The 26,657-nt window shown below is 42.8% G+C and overlaps 1 protein-coding gene across 2 annotated transcripts in view; it reads right to left on the bottom strand.

Moving 5' to 3' along the window:
* Positions 1-24,544, bottom strand: part of BEND4 (BEN domain containing 4) — a 30,833-nt gene extending 6,289 nt beyond the window's left edge. Inside the window, exons 1-4 of one of the 2 annotated variants that reach the window (XM_064418296.1) lie at positions 24,041-24,544; positions 15,330-15,896; positions 3,996-4,087; positions 587-756 (exon numbers count right to left, since the gene is read on the bottom strand). In XM_064418296.1, coding sequence (XP_064274366.1) covers positions 587-756; positions 3,996-4,087; positions 15,330-15,896; positions 24,041-24,404 — 1,193 coding nt within the window. In that variant the 5' untranslated portion in view covers positions 24,405-24,544. Of the gene's footprint in view, positions 1-515; positions 757-3,995; positions 4,088-15,329; positions 15,897-24,040 lie in introns of both variants that reach the window. The other variant, XM_064418295.1, reaches the window with a different exon arrangement.
* Positions 24,545-26,657: the final 2,113 nt, after the last annotated feature.

Raw genomic sequence — 26,657 nt, 5'->3', positions numbered from 1 at the left:
TTTGTAATTAACTTGAAGATATTCTTGACCCTAGAAGACGTTTCCAAACCTACTCTGAAAGTCTGCTTCTGCACTCTTTCCAATGATGCACTGTGTTCTTGTGCATCATCCTTGCCAGACATTAGACTGTACCTATTCCTTTGGTTAGTTGTGCTGTGTATTGGTGTTAACAAATTACCTGAGCTTATTATAAAAGAGTGTAATCAGGATCATCTGGTTTTGCTTCACTGCTTTTCAAAGTGTATTAGTGTCATGTGCCCTTGCATTTGGGTCCTCTCTTATTAAAGAGGCCTTGTTTTTTCCCATCAAAAACACCCCAAACACATATACTATACATACATACACACTTGCATGTATGTATGAAAAGAACGTGGAGGGTTTCTGGGTGCTTGTCACCTGCCTGTGAAACCCCTTCTAGTTCTGCCACTGTCAGCCAAAAATGCTTCTACTGAGCCAGAGCCAATGTGGTGAAATGAGATCACATATGGTGGACACTGAGCGAAAAGATGCAGTACCTCTGAGACATGTTACTTTAACTGGATCCAGAGGACGTCTTTCAGGACCTGTCTCTCCTGACTGCACTGACCTTTTCCTTTTCCCAAGGCCGCATGAGTACTTAAGCTCATCGGTTGTGAAAACAAATCTGATGAGATAGCGAAGGAGCCGTCGTCCGTCTTTCTTGGAAGAATTTACAGCCTCATCCCACTGTTTACTAGTGATGTAGACAGGGTAGTTGTTCAGCAACTGCTTACTCCCCTGCAAAAGTCAAATATTTTTGTTGCTTATTTTGCAAGGCAAATAAGTGAAGATGTCAGTTGCAATAAAAGAAACGTTTTTAACTATCCATGATACCGACAGTGAAACACAACCCAAAGTGAACATGTAATTGCTCCTACAGAGAATGAGTACTTCTGGAATTACATTTCCATTTTCTAGAACTCAGATGGGGTGAGGTACAATGAATAAGTTTTGAGAGGTGCAGCTATTGATAATTTACACTTTCACAAGTAGGTTAAAATGAGTTAAGAATCAGCAACTGGGCATACTATTTAAGTGTAATGCTTCTTCTTAATATGGTGAAATGCATAAAAAGGGTCTTTGAAGAGCCTGATCAAATGGATCACTTCATCACAGCTCATAGTTTCCTTCAGAGGCGACTCTTTTGGTCTATTTTTATAATAAATTTATTACTTCTGTAGAACACACCTGAAACTTGACAGCAATTATGTTACTGTGAAAAATGTAAAGAAAATAAGTAAAGCAACTATGAAAACTAAAAGCTTCATTATTATTAATGAATGCTGTATTAACTCAAATTATAGCTTTAAAGAAATGCCACTGTGTCAGCTGGAAAGAAATTTTGCTTTTAACCTTCATAATTTGTGTGCTTCAATATTCCAACATTAAATGAATGCTGTAGGACTAATTATGGGGATTCCTGTAATACACACACATTTATAAGCCCTCTTAAGTCAATTGTACCTAAATTGTATTTAATTCTTGTTGCCCATAAAACGCTATAGTTCAGGATTACCCAATTAATGTAAGATGGTACTGTTAATATACTTGATATAATTGAAGTACACAATAAAAACCCAAACCACACCCTCCTAGAGACTCATTCACTTTTACAGCTGCACCTCTTTATCAAAACACATAAATCTGGTAGCCCAATTAGTGAACTCTTTGTGCAGCCCTCAGGTCTGACAGGAGCTTGCAGTGAGCTAGAGAAACACAGGTCTGATGCTCAGTGAGGTGCTCAGCCCCATGCCACACTTGTGGGCAAGTGCTGCAAAGTTCTCACTTCCAGGCCTTTGATATCTGAAGACTATTTTAAGGACTACCTTGCCTTCTTTCACATATTTATTATAGCATCCTGGGAGACAGCTTGAGAGCATCTTTGAAGTTTTCCTCAGGTATTTGCTTTTAATTTTTTTGCAAGTTTGATAAATATAATGAAGATTGAAATTAGTGAAGACTGTGCTGAAATTATCATTAGATAATCTCTATGATCTAGAGTCACACCACCTCCCAGTGGGATTAGCATCACTGGGGGCTCAGCCTGTGTGGCTGTCTGCTGCTTCTCTGCCTTGCAATGACAGCTAAGGACAAACCCAAAAGGCTGCAAAGGAGGCCAAAAGGTAAGGGAAGAGATGGGCTTTGTTTGTCTGAAGGGCCACTCCTTCCCCAAACACCTCAACACTTCACTCACTCCCCTCTAGCTGTAAACTCAAGCTCTCACCCCTAAGAGAGAAACCCTTCACCTATAGTCTAGCCCTGTTAAATGTGGGGCTTTCTCTTTGCACTTCATTATCTCCTCAGTCACTGCAAACAGGTCAGGGTCAATTCCTGCCCCTCCACTCATGACACGGGCAGCTGCTTTAGTTTTTGCCCATACATGATGCCCTGGGAAGCCAGTAATATGTCTGAAGAGCTCTGCCATGGAAGAACATTGCAATCCATCCAGCCCAGCTCCTTGTCCTCTTCCAGCACTGTGAAGGGGCTGGGGAAGGAAGAAGAGCACAGGGGCAGCATGGACAGCTCTTGGAGGTAACATATTCTTAGGCTGAAGTAGTTGTGACCACTCTGTCACAGGGGGAGATGGCAGGAATACTCCCTTGGCTTGTTCCACTAGATCAGTACAAAGGACCATGTGATCCTCACACTGGTATTTTTTTTTTTCAGCAGCTAGCTTCACATCCCTTTTATATAAAGTAGGTTATTTTCCTACCTTTAATTTCTGAAACCTATTTTTTTCCTGTTAAAAAACCCCTTCAGTGAAGCAATGACCATTCTTACTGGTACCACTGCAAAGTATAAGCTGCAGGTAACTGTAGGTACTGCCTTGCTTTTCAGCCCTGCAGGACCTGGCTTACACAGTGCCAGCCCATAATGGCACCAGCTGAGGCTCCAGGCTTGCTCATGTGCATTAAGAACAGATGCTCATGGGTGGCTTTGCTAAGCAGCAAGCTATCCTAGAAGCTGTTCTGTGTTTATATATATAGCACTGATGAAAATAGGGTGCAGAAAGGCCCAACATCTAGATTTCATGAGAGCTCACACTGCTATTAACTGAGGAGAGGGTAATAAATTTTGCGTAACTCCTCAGCCTCAATTTTATAACACTTCTCTCTTGTTCCCCCTGAAATGTAGGATATTTTTCCTCATTCTTCTCCAAGGCATGATATAGTGTTATGCTACTCTGTTAAACAATTACTGGATTCCTGCTACAGACACACTTTCATTGCTTCCTCAGAGAGTAAAGCACTTCTGGGCAAAACATTCTCGCTAAATATATGATGTGGTTTGGTGTGTCCAGCAGTCATTAAATGAAAACAAACATAAAACCTCCCAGAAATGAAATAAGCAGACTCTGAAGGAAGAACCAAAAATACAAACGCATCTCTGCTTGTATTTGTACATGATGAAATTTATGAATAAAAGATTCATATCTGTGCATTTAATTGAATACAAAATTCTGTCACACCGTGACAAGCTATTCCTTGTGAGACGTTACAGAACAGCCTCAGTTTTTACAGTACTTGAAAATTTTAGTTAAGCAAAAGAGCATTAAAAAAAGGAATATGTATATATCAATTTGCACGGATAAAACTGAATGGAGGAGCAAAATGATACACACCCTGAACTGCTGCATGCCACATGCAGCCACTCTCAGTCACGCAGCTACAGCTGTCACCAGGTAGCCCTAGCCTAAATTCTACCCACGAATATGGTGTTTCTGAAGAAAGAGGAGAGAAAAACTACCCAAAGCAAGGCAAGCACACCTGGTGCTGATCCAGGGAGTTAGGTGCTGCTCAATAAAGTAATTCTGGATTATACTAATGATGTGTTTCCTCCATTTAGGGGATTATGTACTTAAGAATGACAGTTTTTAACCTGTTTTTACTACTAAATGCCTACTGATTTATTTGCGCCTGTGTTTGTAATGAATGATCAAGCACGAAGAGATGCAGCTTGTTTTCACTGTACACTACCTCGGTTGGATGGTCTGCTGGCTGTGGCACCATAAGCTGGTTGTGATGCTGAAGTACAGTCTTCAAATAATCTAAAACCGTCTGGCAGGGCACTGCATGAAACAAATTGCAATTACTGTGTATTAGCTATAAAGCACAAAATAGAACAACAGTATTAAATCAAGCAGTGTTCCTTAGAATCTCTGTTCTATGTCTGTGAGATTTATTTCAAATAGGAAATACTTCTCATTTTGATTTGTGAAAATATTTCATTTAATAAATGTACAAGTATTGTATTGCCTATACCGAGATCTCTGAAATTACTTTTATTTTTCTGCCTGCTAGTTTTCAAAGGGTTTTTTCCCCAAGTTTGAAATTATAATTACTACAAATACAAATTAGGTCAGCAGTAATGATACTAAGAAAAAAAAGCTGTAAATACCGTAAAAATCCTAAACCATACAAATGAGGAAACATTTACTGGACCTTAATAATGCATTGATTAACATGTAAATATGCTTAAATGTTTTTGAAACTACAGTCTGATTAAATATACTAAGAAAATTCAATGACTCGTATACTCCAATTTCTACTCCCTCCCTCCTCCCAAATTTATTATAAAACTAGGTGTTAGGCAAATTGCTTTATTTCTCTTTGCCCTCATCCTCCCCCCCTTTCCATTCCCATCCCTCTTATCCATTTCAGTAGTGGTACCAACATCCCATTCCCTTCTGTTGAGGTGATAGGTTAATTAGGGATGATTCAATTACGGGTCTCTCTTAAGCAGATGCTGCCACATCCCTGATTAACTCTGGAGTATTTTTGAAATACAGCTCTTTTCTCCTGAGCCTGAAACACCATAGGAGAATTAAACAGATATTAATCCAACATTACAACTGACTTGTGCAAGACTAAATAAGCATAGTTTTTAAGGTACCTTATGACTTTCACATTTTGAATGAGTTGTTTTTGTGAAGTATTCAGATTTAATCGTCATTTCAGCTCAAAACCCAGAAGAAATATTTACATTCCTTTTTTTATTACTATTTATTGGCATTTTATTATTTCTTTACACCTGAAAAAATGTGGTGCTTTGGGCTTTATCTTAAGCTGGCGATCTGAAAGCAAGCACTGAAATACCTGAGAATGTCTGAAGGTAGGATTTATGGGTATTTTGCCCTCTTTCCTTGGCATTCACACCACTCAGCTTACTATGCCCCTGTCTAGGCAGACAGGGCACAGAACAAAATTACTCTGTGCAAAACAGACCCTTTACTGGGGATAAGAGGAGTGACATCCAGCAGTCTGTACAGAGAAGTCATGCAAAGTGCCTGATATGATGAATAAATTTCTATGTTATTGCACCCCACGTTGAATTCTCTGTAAAGACAGCCCATCAGTGCATTTACTCCTGCTTCTGTTTTTTCACACAGTAAGTAATCTCACTGCAGGCTATCCAAGGATGTGTTTACCTATGTTCTTCCAAGAGGATGGGGCTCAATTGAGAAGACAACAGGAAATTACTTAACCTGTTGTGTCCCCAGCAGATGAAGTGCAGCTCTACTTGAACTCTATGCTGCTGATAAAATGCCTTCTCATTACCACTGAGAAACATGAAAGTACTAAAAGCTAGCCAAAGCTTATAAAAACTTCTATCCTCATAAAAGCAGCAATGTTTTGAGCACAACATTGTTTGATTTTTTTAATCATTGTAGTGACTAGAGGATGCTGATCACTTCTGACTTTAAAGCCATGACACAGCAGAGTTTGCTGTTGATACAAATAACCTCAGCCTTTCAAACACCAGGTGCTACTTGCAAATCCAGACTTCTTGGGCTGCCATATTAACTGAAGCCTAGAAGGAACCACAGAGAGGGCAGCATGACCTGGAGAGTCAAAGCTTTGGTTTTGCTGCTGTGTCCCTCTTACTGCTCTGCAGATATTCTCTTTGCTGAGAACTGTTTCTTCCAAACCCTTCAGGAAATGGAACTTTGTAAGAGCCTGGGGGTCCCAGCTGGGAAGATGAATAATCACTTAAGTCTACTGGTTTACTTATTCTGTTATCTTTGATGGGGTCTCTACAGGGTTAACAAGATGATAGCCCCATGGGCTGATACTCCTCATGCTCATGCAGCTATCCACTATCAGGACATCACCAACAGGAATTTGTTCTTACTCTAAGTAGTGGGAGAGATACCAACATAGAGATAACATTTGTTATGATTTAATAGAAAGCCTGTGGGGAGGCAGTAATTTTCCTGCCCATTAGGGAAGAGTTTCCACAGTTTGTACTTTCAGAAAGTGCCAGCCTTTCAGAACGGACACTGGAGATGGCAAAGTAGCCTGGCCTGCAGAGAATGAAAGGGCAAGGTCTTTGCAGGAGCTACAGGGCAAGGAGGAGGAGGGCCTACAGGGAACCTGGTGTGCCAGGGAAGGCTGGTCTGGCTAAGATGCTCACCAGGACACATGCAGGAGGTGGCAGCTGTTTGCTGTTATTGATCCAAGTTTCAGACATTGTTGTTATTCTAGGTATCTGTATGTTGTAACACGTGCTTATTCAGCACAGCTTGTCACAGCTTTCTCTGCAGAGAATCCTAATGTCTAATGAACAGTTGAACAGTGACTGTGGTGGTCACCAGTGACAAAATCCAGACTATGATCCCTCAGGCTGAGCTGCCACACAGCACAGCAACAGTAAAACACTGTAGAAGTCAAGTAATCATGTCCCAGTGATACAGTTTCTACTCACAGGAACATAAACCTTATTTCAAGTCAGCATTTTGTTTTCCTTCAAACTGGGGTTTACAAAATTTTTTGGGAAAGAAATCGAAAATGCCTGTTACTTGTTACATACTTAGTGGTGGTAAAGTGACTTCTCCATTTTTTCTTTGCTAAGCCCAACACTGATCTTCCAGAGGTGCTGGGCTCCCTCTAAAAGCAGAGTCCCTACACCTCCTTACATGTCTGTACAGCTGATGGCCACAGGTCTTTGGCCATGCTGTGCCTCAATACCCAGGCAGAGAGTCACTGTGACCTCCCAAAGCCTTTCTCAGTGCATTTCCCAGGGGCTGAAACCAAGCAGAGCCATGTTCTCTGTGCCCCAATACACAGGTGACAGGGCTGTCACCTCGCATCTTCCTCTCTCACAGCTACCTCTGCACCTCTTGCAAGCTGTAAGCAATGACTGTGTGCTCATGGATTAAAGTATTAAAAACATGGGCTGTGAACAGTTTCACAAAAAACATCCCTCCAGAAATTCAACTGCATCATGGCAGTTTTCCCGAATACAAATATATTTGTGTTTTTAAATCATGTTTTGTAATTTAATGTTATGTAACACCCTGAATATCTGTAATACTCATCAACCAAACTTTTCATCTCATCAAAACCATAATTTGGCAAGACGTAGCGTGGTGGTAATGCCATTATTCTGGTTTAGCACTCTATTAATTGAAAGTGGCATCAGCTTTTCAATTAGATTGTCTGGGCTCAATATCAGGCCAACAAAATTACCGTCCTCCAGGACATCTCACGTCCTTTTGAAAAAAATCAGATACTATTTCCATCCTTCAGTCTTCTGAAGCATCCAAAATATTACAAAGCATAAAGAAAAATTATGGTCAGAATTGTCTTTTTCATGTTGGGTTTAGCTCCTGAAGTGAGTTGTCCAAACCTCATGGTTTTGAAAACATCACACTTTGGTAGCAGCTGCCTTGTGCCTTTGGTAAAAACTTGATGTGTATTTAGGGAGGAAAAGCTGCAGTGGCCAAGCAGCTACTGCTCTTCAGTGTCCCAGCATGGGGAGGCAGCTGGGACAGGCAGCTGAGGCTGCAGTCCCACATGAAGCTGCTGATAACACCCAGAGGTACAATGGAAATAAAAAATATTTCTACAAGCTTACCATCATCACTATATTCGTGTGACTGCATCATGCTACCCTTCACGAGTACCAGAACAGAAATATTCAATGAACAGTTCCATATTATTGATAAAATCTATTTCTGTCTGATAATGGTCCAACACTGTTGTTAGGATGTCATATTTTTCCTTTATCTTGCCAGGGAAAGGAAGCCTTCTCTAGACAATGCTCCACATTTAATTTTAATCATTAATTTACCACTGACCCAACTGCTTTTTATGCATCACCATTAACTTCCCCTCAAATCTATTTGTTATGTTTCTAACTCTTCCTTTACTTTCCCTCTAAACCAGTGGGTTTTGTAACCAACATTGTACTTTTCCCCCTAGTTAGTCTTTTGGGGCCTTCAGTGACACGCTTTTAATGCTTCCCAATTATCACCCACTCTTTTTAAACCTTTGCCTCTGATAATTGTTTCCAAATCTTTATGAAAGGCCAAGAACATCCCTACTGTTGGTATGAACTGAGTTTTTGCTTATTATAAATGTTACTGGGACACAATCACTTACACTGGTATCTGTCAAAATGAGAACTCTCATTTATCCTCCCAAAAATGCAGCCTCCAGTGTAAAACATTCCAGGACTGTTTACATTGCCAAAGCACAGCACTGTGAAGAGATGCTTGGGCTTGCTGTAAATACGGCACATCTCCAAGGTAAATAAAGTGAATCTCCAGCCTCTCCTGCAGCATCAGACAGTCCCAGTGAGAAGGGATGGCTCACCCCCAGTTTGCCTGCATGTCTCTCTGCAGCAGCCTCAGCACCATAAACAGACAGTCAGAAATCTGGTTATTCTGTTAATTAACAAGATTTTGTGCTCTGCAGCTGACACTGGCTAGCATTCCTCTTGGTGCTCTGCAGAAGATGAATCCCTCAGCACTCAAGACCATTTACCTGTGACTCACCAGAGGGGAGGAAAATTGGGAAGGGTGTACATCTACACCCACCCTGCTCAGGGCAGCAGCTGTTAGCTAAGACTGGCTCAGCACTGCACTGTGTCCTCCTTCACTTGACCTTGAGCGACGCTGCTCTCCGAGTTCATTGCAGGGCATTTCTAAATTGATGCTCGACTGTCAAAAAGATGTAACAAATGATAGGGAACGTGCTGACGAACCACAGGGCTGTGTGAATTTCTTATAACATTACTGGAGATGCCTTTGCTGCCTGAGATTTGGACAAGTGTGCATGGCTTGGATTATTTTAGCTCATAGGGTAATTTATTTCAATAGTCAGCTGAAAGCCAGCAAAAGCTGCATGGATGGTCTATGAAGACAAGTTTGTTTGGAGTGTGATGGGCTGGAAAAACAGCAAGGGGCAAGGAGAGATAGGGGAGGAACTGATCTCAGTGCTCAAGAGCCTGCAAATTTGGATATTTGTGACTGGAAGGTAAAATAAAACTAGCACCCATTTGTAGTGAATGCATACAGCAGAAATCAAAAGAATTGACACAATGTGTAGGAGGGTGTTAAAGATTTCCTAAATTGACCTACATGCCAGCTGAAAACAGGGAATGGAGAAAAATTCAAGCAAATATCCTATTACTTAAAAAATCCCTCTCAGCTGTGTTTTCCAGGCAAATAATTTAATTTCTATAAATCTGCATCTGAAAAGCCATTGTACTTTTAATTTTCTTTTGCAATAGATTTCTTCCAGAAAAAAAGAATGTTTCCCTCCCATATGCCCCTGGGACATACACCTCTGCATAAACAACAGATTAAAAGAGATAAAACAAGGCAGCTGTGCATCTCATTTAAGTGATGCTGCCACATGCTCCTGTGGCTTTTAGTTTTGTCTGTGCTCTCTCACTTTCCATCTACTCATTAGAAGGAGCCTGTTGTGATCCCGTTCAGCAGTGAAGTCTTCCCTTTGGAAGGGACATGCTCTGTAAACGCCTCTACTACACATTTCTACTGCTGGCAACTAGCAGGGAAACCAGGAAGTCCCCTGTGAGAAGGGACAGCAGTTTGTGTCACTAAAAACCAAATGTTTACTTGCAAAGGCCAAACCAAAGTTGAGAACTGGGAGTTCATCCTTGACAGGCTGAACTGCAGCTCCCCACAAAACTCCCACCAGCTCCGGTTTCCCAAGTTGGCTGAGAAACCTGATCTCCTAAATTCTTGTGGGTTTGTATCCAGAAACACAGAGAAAACAGATAAAGCAAGCCCTGGTCTGCTGCAATTACAGGTTTCAGTAAGTTTTTGTAGTCAGGTTGGTTTAGCAAAGTAAGCTGTCACCCCCAGCAGCAAGCAAAGCTGAGCTGCAAATTCAAAGGGGTTCTTGTGCCAAACACTGGGTGACCGTGCTCGAGGCTCTCTCTTCTCACAGTAACTTCACACTTTGAAGCTGAAGAGCAGAACGAGGCCACAGATCAGACCAAAACATCCAGAACATCAAGGGAAACCAAAGAAGTGGTTAAATGTGAACATCAAGAAACAGGACAAAAAAAGGACATGAAAAAGTGTTCATCATAACCCTTGATGGCTGCTTTATCTATACTGTGGCTGTGGTAGGCCCTTTGGAAACATGAGGCTCTGAAAGTATAGAGACAGGATTTGTAGGGAAAAGTAGTATCTTTTATTATATCATCCAATAGTCAGGAAGAAGAGTCAAGCCTTGGACGCACAAAACCTCCTGGAAAACTTGTCTGACTTTTCAATTACATTGATATTAACTCTGCCTGCAAATCCCACTTTGCTTTGGCTACTTCCAGCCACCATGCATGCAGTCTATACGTGACCAGGACTCAGCATTTGAGGGAGTTTTCATTCTCCATCCCTCTGCTATTTGCTGGAGTATTTTTTGCTGCTGGGCTAACAAAGTAAGAATAATCACTGTATTTGTCACACACTGCTCCATATACTTACTAAATTACACCTTTTCACTACTTTCAGATTGGTTTATCCAAAACCACACGGCAAAGCTGGGAGCAACAGGAGACGAACCCTAACTCATGATTATAGACCTTTGTTTTAATCACCTGGAAATATTTTCACCGTTTCAGATAAAAAAGTGTGAGAAAATCATGCTGATAATAATGAAGAACTGTTTAATATCCTCATGGTTAAAATCCACGTCTTGTATGCAGCTCCACAAACATGTCTTTAGATTCACTACTGGGAAAGTATCACAGCCACAGTAATTTGTATACAGAGGAAAGAAACTAGGAGACACTTTTCTTCTCATGTGGATAGATTACTTTGTTTTATTCTTAATGATCTCAAAACCTTAAAAAGTCAATGATAATTTTGCCAAACTCCTTCCAGGAATTACCTAAACTTCAATTATTTTTCAGAAAAAGACACGATAACATAACCAAATGAAAATGCTTCTCTTCTGTTCAGTTGAATTGAAAACTGAAAATTCTTGGTTAATATTTTGCCCTAAAAAAATAAATATTGGGAAAACTGGACAAGTTGAAAGAAGTTGCACTGCTTTAAACCCCAAGCACTTAAATATGAGTTTTCCTTCACATATTCTACAGCTGGAACAATTAAGTTTTCATACAAATATAAGTATTGTTTCAGTCAAATCTAATGGAGTTTTTTTGAGAAAAAAAAATCTACCCATCCAGCAACCAAAATACATGGGACATTTTATCCATGTAATCATTTCTCTCCAGTGGTGATTTGCCAAAGAGTGATGCTAGGCTACAGGCAAAAAGATCCTACAGAACTGAAGGGTTCTGCAGCAACAGGGTAGAGTCCTGAAAACTGAAAAATCTTATTTTCTGTGTCCAAAAGCTACAGGAGAATATGTCTTCTGTAATATTTGTTAAAAAAGAAAAAAGTGTCATTGCCTTTACATCTGCAGAGAAAACACTCTTTTTCGTGGTAGTCTTTGTGAGCCTTGCTTTGCAAGCTTGAGGCAGAGATGTATAGCGGCAACTATTTTTAGATTGCAAACTCTCATAGATTTTAAAAGGGCTTTTGCATATGGAAAGTAAAAAAAAGAAATGCAAAGTATTTCAGGAGAAGGATAAAATGATTCATATTATACAGCAGAAGGGAGGGGTTGCTGCTTTTATATTCTGCTGGCAGAGTTGCTAGTGGGAGCCTCAGCGACGGTGGGGAGGGCATGGTGCACACTGCCATGGCCCCACATCCCCTGCCAGCCTCATCCAGCGGCTCTGGACTGGCTCCCCCAAGGATGGGAAGAGAAACCACTATGTAAAACATCCTGCCCTTTCAGTGGCTCGATGGAGACAGTATGGCAACCCTCACACCCATAGCTGCTGCCTTGGCTGCCCCTCCAAATGCTCACTGCCTTCCCTGGCCCAGCGGATGGCCAGCACAAGGTGATGAACGTGCAGGGAACAAAGTTTGTGCTCTGAGATTACTCTGATGTGATAGATGGTGGCAGACAACGCTGACACTCTGCAGAGGGCTTTCTGTCTCCCTCCTGAGGCATGCAACATCTTGATGGAAAAAAAAAAAAAAAGAAGTCACAGAGAGCAAGCTCCTGTTTACATACAGAGCTGGGCATCTCAAGTCACAGAAAAATTTCTGCCAGCTTTTTCAGTAGTAGAAGCTCATAGGAGCAAAATGAACACTAGAGACAAAAATAATTAGATATTGCCTTTAGTTGATTTTTGATTAACTTTGCTCAGTGGTGGCTGTGTGATTGCCTGAGGATCTCTGTTCTACCATGTGGCAAAACCTGAGGGACCTTCTGTGGCTCGTAACACTTCTGCAAACACATGGGTCACTTCAGATCTATTTGGATATGTCACCAGAAAGGAACAGATGTATCTGATGATGATTTTCTGTTGGCAGATGAAGTCCTACCTCCTGGCACATCTTTTATGTTTGTCTGCTACCTTTGGTACACTGTTAACAAGGAGTTCATGACTCCTGGAGGGTGCAAAATGACTATGACCATGCATGTTTATCACTTTTAAAGGGAGATGAAGGGTAAGTGTGATGACCCAGGTAAATACTTGCTGCTTAACCCAGCATTAATCCTAGCAAAATACAGACAATCACAACGGGATTCAAATGACAAAGAACTAAAGAATATGAATATAATTAATTCCAGTCAAAATGGTCTTATGGAAAGTAAATTTTGCCAGGCTAACCTGATTGTCGTTATTTGATAAGCATAGAGATTTGCCTGAAAAAGTTGGGCTGAACAATATAAGATACCTAGACTCCTGAAGGGCAAGTAACTTACTACCCTGAGCTAGTTGATTGCAAAAGTTAGTTGACTGCAACAACAGCAGACTAAATCATATATATATTAGGAACCTGCTATTGATATCTCAAATATTTGTCATTGCAAGAATCATCATTAACAGACATGTTTCTAGAAAGGCCCAACAAGGACTAACAACACCTTCAAAAGTATTCTACATTCCTAACAAGTATCACAAAGTTAATTTAAAACAATTTGAAAAGTTCTGGATGATACAGAAATTGACAAATCAGCAAACAGTGGGCAAGTGGGACAGTCAGAGCAATCTGGAACACTTAATGCATGAAAACAGACAACTACAAAGTGGGTAGTTTTAGGAAGAAATATGCACAGAATGAGAAGCTCAGCTGCACAACCCACCAGGGAAACCATGGGTACAAGTGAAGAGCCTATTCACCTTTGATCAGGCTCACAGGAACATATTGCATGCATTTCCAGTGCCCAGATTTTAAAGAAATTAGCAGAAGGGGAGAAAAAAATTGCAAAGAAGGATTCAAGTAATTTGAGGAGTTTCAAACAGTACTGTTTGCTTTGTTATTTAAAATGGAAATTAAGTCAGCTTTCAGTCTGTAAGTACCTTCAATCAGAAGAAGTACCAAGACCTATAGAGCACTTCATTTAGTGGAGCAAAGCATAAAAGTCAATGGCTAAAAGCTGATTTCAGGTAGTCAAGCAGGGAACAAGGCACACATTTTTACCAGGGTAATTAAACACTGGAACCAAATGTCAGGTAAGAGATTCAGCCATTGCTCACCAGAGGCCTTCTGAGATACTACCTGAGTCAAATACATGTTATGCACTAGTGAAAGTAAAAAAAAATTACTGTGTTCAGTACAAGTGACTGAATGAGAGCTGTCAGTCAGATTGCAGACCCTACAGGATCATTTCTGGCCTCACACCTGAAGGCAGGACTCCACAGGAGTTGAAGTCCACACAACTCCCTGTGTCATGCAGTACCAGATGATGTACTAACCACTGCTGCAATTAGTGAGAGTGCATGAGTTATGGTAACTCTCTATTTTTGGGAGAGGTGAGGGAGTTACTCTAAATTTTGGGTTTTCTTTGCACCGAACAATGCTGCTTATGGGATTTGCCAGTATCCCTATGACCAATGCACAAAAGAGAAATGTGATGTGATTTAAATAACGCACAGTCCATCACTGAGACCTGGAGACAAGAATTATGAAGACTACTGCTTGCACTTTGCTCAGATTTCGCAACTGCCTCTACATGTTGGGGCAGTAGTTGGTTACTGCCTTCCTTTCTGCATAGTTAGCATCTCTGAAGTATTTTCTCTCTTGCAGCTCATGCTGTGCTAGACATGCTTTTCTGCCATTCAGAGATCAGTTAAATTAAATTTTCATGGATCTACCCTAAACACCTCAAGTTCAGGTAAAAAAGGTGCAGTTCCCTAGTGTTTATACGTGTCCAAAGCATGTTGCATGCTTCTTTCTTTGCTAAATTTCAGTTTGCTTTTAGTATTACTATTTGAGGTGTATTTTTGCCTGTGGTGAAAGTTTAGAAAATACAGATCCAAGATACTTTGTTCTTATCCCATAACACTCTTCAGTATCTTGGCTCACCTGAAAAGAGAGGTCCTAGGTTTAAAAAGCAAGAGAAGCTTCTGACAGAAGGGGTTTCTATTTGATTTCTTTCTCTCTCCTAGAGGCTTCTAGGTATTGCTAAACTGGAAAAGTTATTGTTAGGGGTTTTTTTTGGGTTTTCTTTTTTCAGATTTATTTGAAAATGAAGGGGAGGAGACATAGTAATGCTTCTCACTAAGGTAGCAGCAATTTAAGAGAAGCCATTCAAGGTAAAAGCCAAAATTATTTCAGGTAAAACTGTGGATGTAACTTTGAATAGTTTCCTTAAGTAACCAAAAAAAAGGAGCCTCAAAAGAGAATTAGGTTTATAAGCTGCAATGTCAATTAAAGAACAAGACAGATAAAGAGTTATGAAAGCATGTTTGAAGTTACTGAGACAAACCACCTGATATTTGGAATTTGGGATTACAAGTACATCCCCACCTGAACACACCTTACTAGTGTAGGACTCAATATTCATAGAGATGAGTATCAGCAGGTAATTTTCCACGGGGCACACCTATAGGAATTTTGGCTGGAGACAAATTCCAGTTTTTGACTATTATGACTGCAACCTTTAAAAATGACTAGAACTTGAAATAAACCATTACCCAAATTATTTTTATCACTGAATGGCAACACTACATGGCAAGAGATTATTTACCTGGAATGCTCTCCAACTTTCTACGAAGCTCTTCATTCTCTTGTTGCAATGAAATTACCTCCTGCTCTAGCTCTTGACACCGAGGGCAGTAACCTTCTTCCTCCTCCTCCTCTTCCTCCTCTGGAAGTGTAGAAGATGATGGATGACCATGAGATTCCGATGTTGCTGGAGATGTCCATCCACCTAAAGTGTGCACTGGAGAGGCTGAAAGTGGATCCACATCTGCCAAATGGCTAAAATCATTTATTGATGAGGTGTTCTGAGAAGGGAAGCTCCCAGAAAGCAAATAGTTCTGAAGGGAATCAGTAAAAACTCTCAGAAAGGCTGAGGTTTGTTGTTTCTTTTGCATATACTGCATCTCTATGTCTAAAATGTCTGACGTCTGACTATGGACCATTTTCCCGAGCTGACATTGCTCTTGTCTTTCACTATAATTTGGGTTTTCCTGCTTTATACAAGAAATCATGGACTGAGAGTGATTGTTGTCCAGTAGTTTTCCACCACAATTTAAGAGACTTAGAACCCGGCTGCATTGTTGAGCAAAGGCATCCAGAATCATTCGACTCTCTGCAACAAAAGAAAAGATGAATCACAGAAACCTAATGCAAGAGGTTATGCCAGGCAGTAGCAGCTAGATGAATGTACACAACTGTTTACAGTACCATGCATTTTGTTTCTGAACATATTAAAATTATGGCTTCTGCTTTAATACTTCTGCAACACTGTGATTTAAAACAATCCTGACTCTGTTTCTATTTTGAGAGTGCCCTTGTGCCCTTGCTGTTAATCAGAAATGCATTGTGATGATAGACACTGCTTACTGACATCTTCTTTCAGAGGGATTAAGTTAGGAAAATGGGGAAGAAAATACAAATTACATCCAATTTGCTACAAGTTCAAGTAAGTACTGCCCTGAAAGCCTATTTCAAGCTGCTGGAGGGCATTAACTGTACATATTTGTAGCACTTTGCACTATACCTTTGTCCTATGCCCAGTTCCTCTCCAACAAGGCTTCCAAGCTTTGTTATTTCTTATTTTTGTCTTTGATGCACTTGTTTGACATTGGGCACAGGACATTCCACACAACTGACCCTCAATTCAATGGACTTTGCTTCTGTTCCTTTTACTCTAGGTTCCACATATGTCCAGGAACTACTCAGAGTGACAAGCACAAACTCCTCTTCTTAAATCAAGCAAAGGCATCCTGCAGGATTGCAGGCAGGCCAGTATGGCACAGTTCTTCAAGATGCTCTGCACACAATCAGGAAACTCTACATAGGACTGTGCAGCAGTTTCTGGAGACAGCAGCTCAGCTCTGGAATTAGGATAGGGATGCCGTGCTGCACCTAGTCAGCTTTCCTCTCATGACAGGAGGTGCCACGTCTCAGGGAGCAATAGCAGCTACAAGCTAAACCTACAGAGTAGGATGGCTCATTTCTGCAATGTCCACATGTACAGCTCAAGCTGCTACAATACTTCCTGGACCCAGATAGAAAATGACCAAGATATTTATGATATGACCTGTTAGACTCCCCAGTAAAAATAGTGCCTTTTAAATAATTTTTACCTTATTCAAAGCTAAGTTCTTCTAGGTATCTAAACAGATGTAACTAACATTTTGGAAAAGAAAAAAAAGGCTGGTAGGTTAAAGCACTGCCAATTTTGGAGAGCACTTCTCAGGCAGGCTTGACTTTTAGAAAGTGACAAACGCATTTACTTTTGAAAAGGCAACCTGCTACAGATACATGAGACTGAGCACCCCAGACCTTCATTTACCGAAACTTCATCAGTAGCCTCATCACATTCATAATACACAAAAAACAGAAATGTTCAGAATTCAGGCCTTTAAGGAGTGGCAGCTTTCACAACACTTCTTCAAGATTCTCCACTGTCTGGTGGAAAATCTACTTTACACTGAGGTCAGTACAGCTGACCTGAAGAATATTTGAAACAACACTGATTTGCATTTGTACCATCCTCCAGATCTCTGCAAAGAGGGCAGGGCTGAAGCAGCATACAAATACTCTCAGTCTCAAATGCAGCCAGAGGAGACCTCCCCAGCACAAAACTCTTAACTGAAGTCCTGAGGACTGAACTGAAAAAACCAGGAACCTGAGGTGGGCAGAGCAAGCCCAAGCCCAGTGCTGGGTCATGAGGCTGCCTGGGGCCATGCAGGGATTGTCCAGGGGCTCCATGGGAAGGACTGGAGCGGCCTTAGGACCATGGCAAGCATCCTCACCATCAGCCTCCTGGGTTTATGAGCCATATCAAGCTCCTGGAGACAGGTTCAAACTAATGAAGGCAGATTTCTACAACACAGACCCAAAGCTTTGTGCAATACCCTCTGTCCACACTACAGCTCCAAAGGGCAGAAATGCACAGGCACTGCTGCAAGTGGGTGACAATGAGGTGCCAGGTCCATCACCCACTGCCTCTCCTTCTCTCTTCCTACACTAACCTAAGGCCAGCTGTCTCTAACCCTTACAATCAATGCAACTGCAAACAACACAGGAGATATAATATGAATGAAAAGAACAGAATCCTGGTGACATGGCAGCTTTCCAGCTGAGAACTGATAAACCAAAAGGAAATCAGGAAATTCAAGCATCACCAACAACCACAAGATGTGCTTTCTTTGTCTTACTTGTTTCCACATTTCCCCTTTAAAATTCTTACAGGATGATATTGACTGTAACTTTGCAATCCTACTACAGAACGTTTTTTTCATTCATTTTAATCCTATAATCTGATTCCAGTCCTGAAGTCATCTATACTGTTTGTATTTTAATCATTATTGTCTCTGTTCACAAAACAGTTACGTATTCTTTGCATATCCTTGTTGCATGGGGACAAGATAGGAATGAAACAACTGAAAAGGGATTAGACTCTTATAAGAGATGTTACTCCAATATTATGGCTTATTCTAAAACTAGCAAAAAGTAACCTGACATTCAAATTATTAGTTTTGAAGAATGCCAAAATACATATTAATATCAGTAAAGATTAAATTAATTATTAGTTTCATTTTAAAATGTAATGCATTAGGCATATTCACTGTGATAATGGTTTAAAATGTAACTGAAATTTTATACAGAAATGACATTATTGATTTAATCTTCAGTATCAGATCTATTACAAAGACACAATAACAGCAATTACTGTTTTTTTTCTTAACTTCAACCCATACTCAAAGACATAAAAATGAGCCATAACAAAGCAGGGATCATTTGAAAGGCTAACCCAGAGATGCACAAATGCATTTTTTCTGGGTACTGCTGGACAGCAACAGCGAGGGATGCTCTCAGCACATATTCTGGAAATATCTGTCTCTGTGCTGAAGTAGGTTCTGCTTTGAAGAGACTTCTACACCAGTAATGGTGCACACAGTCACAGTCTGAACAACCCTAAATGAGAATGATAACTGCAGTTATTTCTTATGATAGAGAAAAAAAATGTTGTCCATTTAGCATATATTGTAGAAATTGGGATTTCAACTTTTACAGACTGACTATAATTAGAAATGCAAGCACTGTGCAATGGCTAATCACTTAAGAAATGACAAAAAGTTGTTTTTATGTGATTACTACTGAATAAACACCAATCTATGATTCTTAATTGATTTAATATAATGTATGTATTTTCTATGAAAGTAGGATTCTAGTGAAATCACTGCACTGGACTAAAACAGTGTAAGCAGTTTATTAAAGTCTTATTGTGATATTCCTTTTCCTTATTACCTTGCTCACCAACCATGTAATTCTAATGTCTCAGACCCCAGAGTCTTTAGTCTTACAGAAGTTCTATTGACTTTAACTAGACATTTGCCTGGAGGTGGACTTGCTGCCTAAGACCCATAAAGTGCTAAGAGAACAGGATTAAAATGCTAAAAGCATAAGTATTCCTAACCAGATTGTCTGAGACTGCAAGCAACCAGAAGATACTATCACATGGCCAATCAAGTACCAACTCCCAGATACAGGATTCATCTTTACATCATTTTCTCATTGACCCTGGGACTAGGGGAGGTTCTTGGCTATTCAACCACCAGAAAACAGGGTTTAGGAAGAGTGAATGTCTGAAACTCAGTCTGATAACTTACACTAACTAATGCATCAGAAAAGATGTCTGGAAATTTTGGCAGGTATAATTTCAGCTTTTCCCACACCTAAGGGTCTTTTCAATGCTTAGATCAGACAGCTTTATTAATAAGCATTGTGTTGGGTCTCAGTGGATCTCGATTCAGGTTGTGGCTTTTCCAAAGTTTCCTTTGTATTCTTGGGCAGCCGGCTTAAAGAGTCATCTTTATAAGTATTGAGTGGGTCTGAATACCATACACTCTCCCCTGCAGGGAATGTATTCTTTGATATTTAATTTTCAGTGAGATTGTGACGTTCAGGCTCCTTAGCAATTCCAATCGTCTCACTCTTCACCTTGCAGTGACTCAGCCCTCTCACCTGATTATTTGTATTTCTTGATTTGTTTATTACAATATTTTGATTAATTGAGATCCTGGGGCTACAGCCTTGCACCCCTCAAACTGGCCTTTATCCAAGCACAGAGTCTTGGTCATGTTTTTAGATATGACCACTGCTGTAAATATCTGTGCTTAGGTCACAATATTGAGAGCATTTGACATCTCCTATGACTACACAATGTTTTCTTGGGCATTTTGCATGAAGATCATTGAGACAGTACACTGGATTAAGACTACAAATGTCTGGTCATTTCAGTACTTATCTGAGAGATCTGCTTCCAGATGAGAGCTCACAATTTCTAAGGAAAGGTCAAAACACTGATCTTCATCTTTGCTTTCCACAGAACAAACTGTTTTTCTGTCTGGGCATAACAGAGTTTATTAACTGGTCATTTTAAATATGCCATGTTTTTGGCACAGCTAACAGGTGTTACCAGGTCTCCTCTTTCTCTGCTTTCCATGAAAGCCCACCCTGAATTTTAAGCTGCACTGTAAAGCATGCCATATCATGCTTTCCTAAGGAAAAGGACTTTGGTGGATTATGGTACTGTTCAATGCACATACTACCAAAGACAGAGTTTTCATGCCAGGAAAATAATCTGGATAGATTAATAAAGAATTGATACTTTACAGAAGAAAATGGGTATCTGCTGGTGCTTTGAATGAATCCATCAGTGTGGCTCACAGCAGCAACAGCAGCCAGAGTAACCTCTAGAGGAAAGAGAAGGATTGTGTTGCAGTGCAGCTTCACATTTCTCATTGTAAGATGACATTTCTCATGCAGGATCTTTCCCAGCATGATGGGATCTCAAGCTAAACTTTTCTCCACCATGGCACCGGGTGGAGAATTCCTGGTTTTCTTCCTTTCCCTAGCCCCTTTTCCTGCAATTCTGCTGGAGTCTGGAGGTGAGAGTGGTCTCTTAGAGAGCAACTGAGGGAAAATCTGGGAACCCTTGGGAAGCATTCTAACAATTAGAAAAAGCTGTAGAATTATGGAAGCATCTTTAGTCATGACTGTGTTTGAGGTGCCCACTTTCAAAAGCAAACTTGGAGCTGTGAATCCCAAAGGGCCAGAAACATCATGCCTGAAGTTTAAGAATCAACTGCATTAAGTGTTTAAGTTGCTGGCACAAGAGTTAGGCATCCCAGGAGTGGTGTTTTACTAGCTATATGCTCACTGTTGCCTGCACAAGTGAAAAGTTATCAGCAAAAAGAGGGGTATCTCTGAAATTGAACTTAGGACATGGGTACCCCTACAAAACTGCCCTACAGCACTCCACCCCTTTATTCAAGTAAGCACCTGCCAAGTGCTGAGGGTAAAGTAAATGGGAAAACTGTACACATCATGGATGGTGACTGCCTTGTGCAGAATGCACGTGCAGCTGGACACCTACTAAGGGGGTGATCTGTCCCTCCCTACAACACCCACTGCTTGAGATGAACCTGTGGCTCAGAGGTGTTCTGGGCCAGTTCCTCTTGCTGCTGTGGGGAGCCCAGAGACCCCACAGGTGCTGGCCAAAGTACAGGGTGACTGTGCATGCACAACATGCTCTCACTCTCCAGGGCCAAAACCCCAACTCTGCTTCCCCAGAGGTGGCCTGTGCTATTAAATTGGTTCACACATCAGTTAAAAGGATTTCAAGCCTCTGGACAATGGGACTTCTTCACATACATACAGCACTGGGGTCCCAACTTCCTGCTCATCCTAGTGGTGCTACAGCTCTCAAGAACAAGCTGCGTGGTGTTACTTCATCACCAAGCAGGAAGGGTGGGCACACAGCTCAGCAAAGCATCCCTACCTTTGGGATTAAAATACCCAGGAGATAAAGCCTTGCCTATTGCTTTACAGAATCACATAATGTTTTGGCTTGGAAGGGACCTTAAAGTTCATCTAGTTCCACACCCCTTGCTGTGGGCAGAGACACCTTCCACTAGACCAGGTTACTCAAGGACCCATCCAACCTGGCCTTAAGCCAGGGATGGAGTATCCACAGCTTCTCTGGGCACCCTGTTCCAGTGCCTCATCAGCCTCACAGTAAAAATGCTTTTCCACAAATCTAACCTAAATTGCCCATCTTTCAGTCTGAACCTATTACTCCTTGTCCTTTTGCTTCAGTTCCTCTCGAAGAGTCCCTCTAAAGCTTCCTTGTGGGCCCTCCTAAGATACTGGAAGGTTGCTATGAGGTCTCCACACAGCCTCTCTTACCCAGGCTGAACAGCCCTCACTTTCTCTGCCTGTCTTCATAGGGACCTGCTCCAGTCCCCTTTCCAACTTTGCGGGCCACCTCTGGTAACAACTTGTGCAAAACACTACTTGTACACACTGTAGCAAGTTTCTGGTTTCTTTTCTCCTGTTCTGTTTCTCATGGCAGTTACCTGAGCAAAGGGTAAGCTGGGACCCATATAGGAACCTAAAGTAAAGCCTGAATGTGCAGTTGAAGGGACAGGGATTTCAAAGAACTTTGGTGCACGAATGGCAGCTCCTTCACTGTCTTTGGCATAGAACTAAATCAAAGACAAGCTCTGAAGCCTGCTCTAGTGCCTGGTTAGCACAATGTACTCAGGAAAAAGAAAGTCCAAACTTCTGCTCATCGAAGCCCAGAGGGCTTTGCAGTGAATATGGCCTCATATATCATCTACCAGACAGGTGAATGTTTTCCATGGTGTAATCTGCTTCTGTAAAGAAATGTAGGTGTCACATTTATCATCAGTGTTTTGATTGTGGGCCACAAAGAATACTTAAATACCACCATTTGGGCATTTCATATAAGAAGCAATTTCATAAAGAAAGATGACCTTCTGCCATGGATCACAGAACTACGCCCCAGAGATGTGAATTCTCTGCCTAATCTATTCAAGAGTTAAACTTTTTGGTAAAGTACTTGAATTATTTGTAACAAGACATGCTAAATTCATCCAGTACAAGGCTAGTTCTAAGCAAAACCAGGCATTGAAACATAGCCATATATCCTATTAACTAGACTATCTCCCTGTTTAGTAAGGAAATGTCATCACATTTGTTACAAAGGCAAACAGCAACATACCAAAACAGGATCCCATTTTTCTAAATAAATAAATCAATGATGTGTCAAAAATTAACAGATGAGTTAATATACCCGATGTTATCAAAACCAGATGGTGCTTCATAATATTCATCCTGTTCAGTCAAACCCTGAATATATTCTGGACCATCAGTATATAAAATAGGATGCTGCTATTTGTGATGGCAAACAAAAGCAATCATGCCTGCCAAGCACATACTATAACAGGCAGCATTTCAGCTCTGCTAGACAGAAAGTAATTAGAATGCTTTTAATGTCCAAAAGAATGATGCTGATAGGCTGCCACAGATGTGTAGATTTATGAATATTTATATGGTGGTTTATAGCTGACACTTTTATCAGTTGAAGAAGATAAAATATCTGCCTGACTCAAAAGCTTGACAGTCAGGTTAATAAAATCTCATTAAAGAGAATGACCTATGCAATTATATAGGATTTATTGTAATTCATTTTTGATTGTACTCTGCTTAAAGATGCAATTTCCCATTTCCTGATGCCAAATTTAGGTTGCATATCAAGATCTACGTGGTTTTTTAACTCCAAGCCATCACTAGAGCAAAAGATATGCGTTCAGCATCTCGGTATCTTACACCTTTAAAGAAAAAAAAAAAATTTGATCTCCTGTTTGTCACTGCATCTTATGAAAACGGTGCAGGCAAGCAGCCGATCTATTTTCTTTCTGTTAAAATCACCACCTCTCTATCAGCAGCCTCTCCATTACCAGCAGCTCCCCGGTAGCCGGCCCCAGCCCGGCGGAGCGGAGCGGAGCGGCCGGCCCGGTGCTGCCCTGTCCGCGCCGCCGGCGGCAGCGGCTCCCTCGCTCCTTCCTTCCCTCCTTCCTTCCCTCCCTGCCTCCCTCCCGCAGGTGCGCCCGCCCGGCGCCGCCTGCCCCGCCAAGTCTGCGCGCCTGCCGGCTCAGCCCCGCGGGCCGACCCCTGCCCACGGCCCCGGGCAGCGGCCCCGCCCGCCGCGGGAACTTCAGCGCTGCCCGAGCCCGGACAGGCGCGCCCGCCCGGCCCGTCCCCGCCGCACCCGGCCCCGAGGGGGGCACCCCGCCAGCCGCCCCGGAGAGGGCTGCGCGCGTCGGCGGCGGAGCCCGCAGCCCCCATCCCGCCGCCGCCTGCTGCAAAGTGCCCCGCGAAGTTGCGCGGAGGAGAGAGAGGAGTTGCGGGTACCTGCGCTCAGCTCCGCGCCGCCGCCCCCCGCCACCGCCGGGCAGGGGCCGTAGCGGCCCGAGGAGCTCGGGGCCGGCGGCGGCGGGCGGGGGTGGCCCTGGGCAGCGCCGGGGGCAGCGCCGGGGCGGGCGGGCCCGTTGGGGAAGGGGCCGTGCGGCGCGTAGGGCAGCGGCTCGGCGGCGTGCGGGAAGGGCTGCCCCGCTCCGCGCCCGCGGGGCACCTCCACCATGGTGGGTCTCTCATAGCGCTTGGCCAGCGCCGCCCGCTTCCCGGGGAAGGTCTTCAGGACGCTGTAGGGACCCCGCTGCTTGTAGATTTTGGGGGTGCTGGGCCCCTCCTCCGCCGGCTGCATCTCCTCCTCCATCCTCCGCCGCCTCCCCCGGCGCGGCGCGGCGCGGCCCCGCTCCGGGGCTGTGTCTGCCGCCGCCGCGGCTCGTCTCTGTGGCACGGCGGAGCCCCGGCGCGGCGGGGCGCCGGCCTGATTGACAGGCGGCCGCGCCAATGCCTGGAGGGAGACGGGCGGCGACCGGCAAGTGTTTAGGGTAATCTCTGCTAATGGCAGCGGGGCGGGGAGGCGGGCGCTGGCGGGGCCGGTGAGCTGCCCGAGGGGACGAGCGGCTCCGGGACCCCCCTGCCCCCGCCCGGCCCGAGGGGGCCGCGGGCTGCGAGACCGGCCCGCCCCGCCGAGCGACGGCCCCGCGAAAACTTTGTGTCCCCTCGGCCGGGCGCGGAGCCCCGCCGCCCGCCGGGCACCCCTCCCGCTCTCCCTCCCTCCCTCCCCTCCTGTCCCCGCACGGAGCGAGCCGCGGGCCCGCCTCCCCGGTTATCGGGGGTGAAATAAATAATGCCATAAATAAAAGTATTTGGGAGTCCAGGACCTGTCAGAGTTGATTAGGGCACAGAGGACATTTTCTTTCTCATTATGCAAAAGCATTTCATGGCGAAATAAAAGAGGTTTCGCTGTAACTCATGCATGTCAGATTTCCAGGAATCCGGGAGATTAATCACATTTAACATTATTTGCAACGCCCCCCGCCCGCTTTTTGCAAACCGCTTAAATGCGGCGGACGCGTGGGGCGCAGGCTGGTCCCGCGTCCCCGGCTCACTTTCCCCCTGTCGCCTGCCCGGGCCCTTTCAGGGACAGTTAAGAAATAATGAAGCGATGGTGAAAGACAGCAGGAGAATGAGATGCCATCGAAAGACGTTTCTGAGAAATGGTGGAGATCTGGGTGAGATGGGAGACAGCTGAAACCGAATGATATGTTGAAGAAAAATAAACGATAACAAACTGCTCGCTTGCTCTCTCCATTCTTTTCTGCCAAGCAATTTTATATTTTGCATTACCATTTCCCTTCTTCTGTCCCACTTCTCGCCTGCTTCTGTTGCTATAATTTATCAGGATTACAATAAACCCTCTGGCTTGTGGAAGTAAAATTGCAGAACACCTTAGCTGTATTTAAGTGTCGGCAGTGGGAAATCTTTCCTCTCATCACGTGGAATTTTGGCCACTTATTGTGGCCATTGCTCTCCCATTTCAGCTTTTTTTTTTCATTTAGTCAGAGTTGGGCTTACTGGTAACGAAATGCAACCCTTTGCTGATGGTAATTAACTCCTGCCCATCTACTGCAGAAGAGTGGAGTTAAGTTCTGCCAGCCAGGCATTCTTTTCATGCAGGGTGTACCAGGAGCTGGGCTGGCTTTGGTTTTGATTTTTATGACAAGCAGAGTAAATCAATTCCTTGTAGCAGCCAAAAGCATCAAGTAAAGGCTAGTGTGATAGAAATCGCTGTTTTACCTAAGCAAAATCAATCATAAGTCTCTTTGTTTCCTGCTTGAGTCTGATCACTTGTGCTTTAAAAAAAAAAAAAAAGAAAATTGTACTGTAATGCAAAACAAAGACTGGAAAAATGTGTGAGAAAAACTGTTCCCACTCAGAAATTAAATATGTCCTCTACCTTGTCTCATCTAACTGGCCTCTGCCACAGCAGCTATTGGAGGTCAGTGCTAAAATTGTATAAGGTTAGTATTAGGCTCCTAAAAGTTAGATTCAAATAAACAGCCCAAAATTACTTTCTCAGGTGTCAACTACATTCATAGAGTTCACTGCTCTTTGGTGTAGATGCCTACCCCTGAGCTCCTTGTGGAAGGGACAATCTCTGCCTAACAGGAGCCTCGTACAGACAGAGAAAACCTGGAGTGACAGGTCATGTCCTCCAAGCTGCCCTCTCTACCAGCTACCTCTCTGCCAGGGTCCAGGCAGATCACTGGGCAGATGCTGGCTCTCCAGGGACAGGAAGAGAGCAGCAAGTTTGGAGTCAATGGGGCTCAAAGCCACTGAAATGATATGGGGACCTCATCTGTGAGGAAAATGGAATATGCACTGAATTTCTTTCTGCTGAGGTTTTTGACAGTGCCCGTCACTATCAAAATATCACTTCAGCTGCTTTTAGGAAAGCTTGGCTTTCCCCCTGGTTTGCTCTCAGCGATTCTTTTGGGTATGTGTACCTAAAAAATCTGTGGCTGTCTCCCCACCTTTCCTTTTATGTTTTTCCCTGAGTTTCAGATGAGGGACTCTGGTGTTGTGGCTAATCTGATGGGTTCCTGCAGCTCAGTCCTGT

This window comes from Passer domesticus, chromosome 4, assembly GCF_036417665.1.
Source record: "Passer domesticus isolate bPasDom1 chromosome 4, bPasDom1.hap1, whole genome shotgun sequence".
Lineage (NCBI taxonomy): Eukaryota > Metazoa > Chordata > Aves > Passeriformes > Passeridae > Passer > Passer domesticus.
Note: the sequence above shows the minus strand (reverse complement) of the source record. Positions and strands in the feature narration are given on the sequence as shown.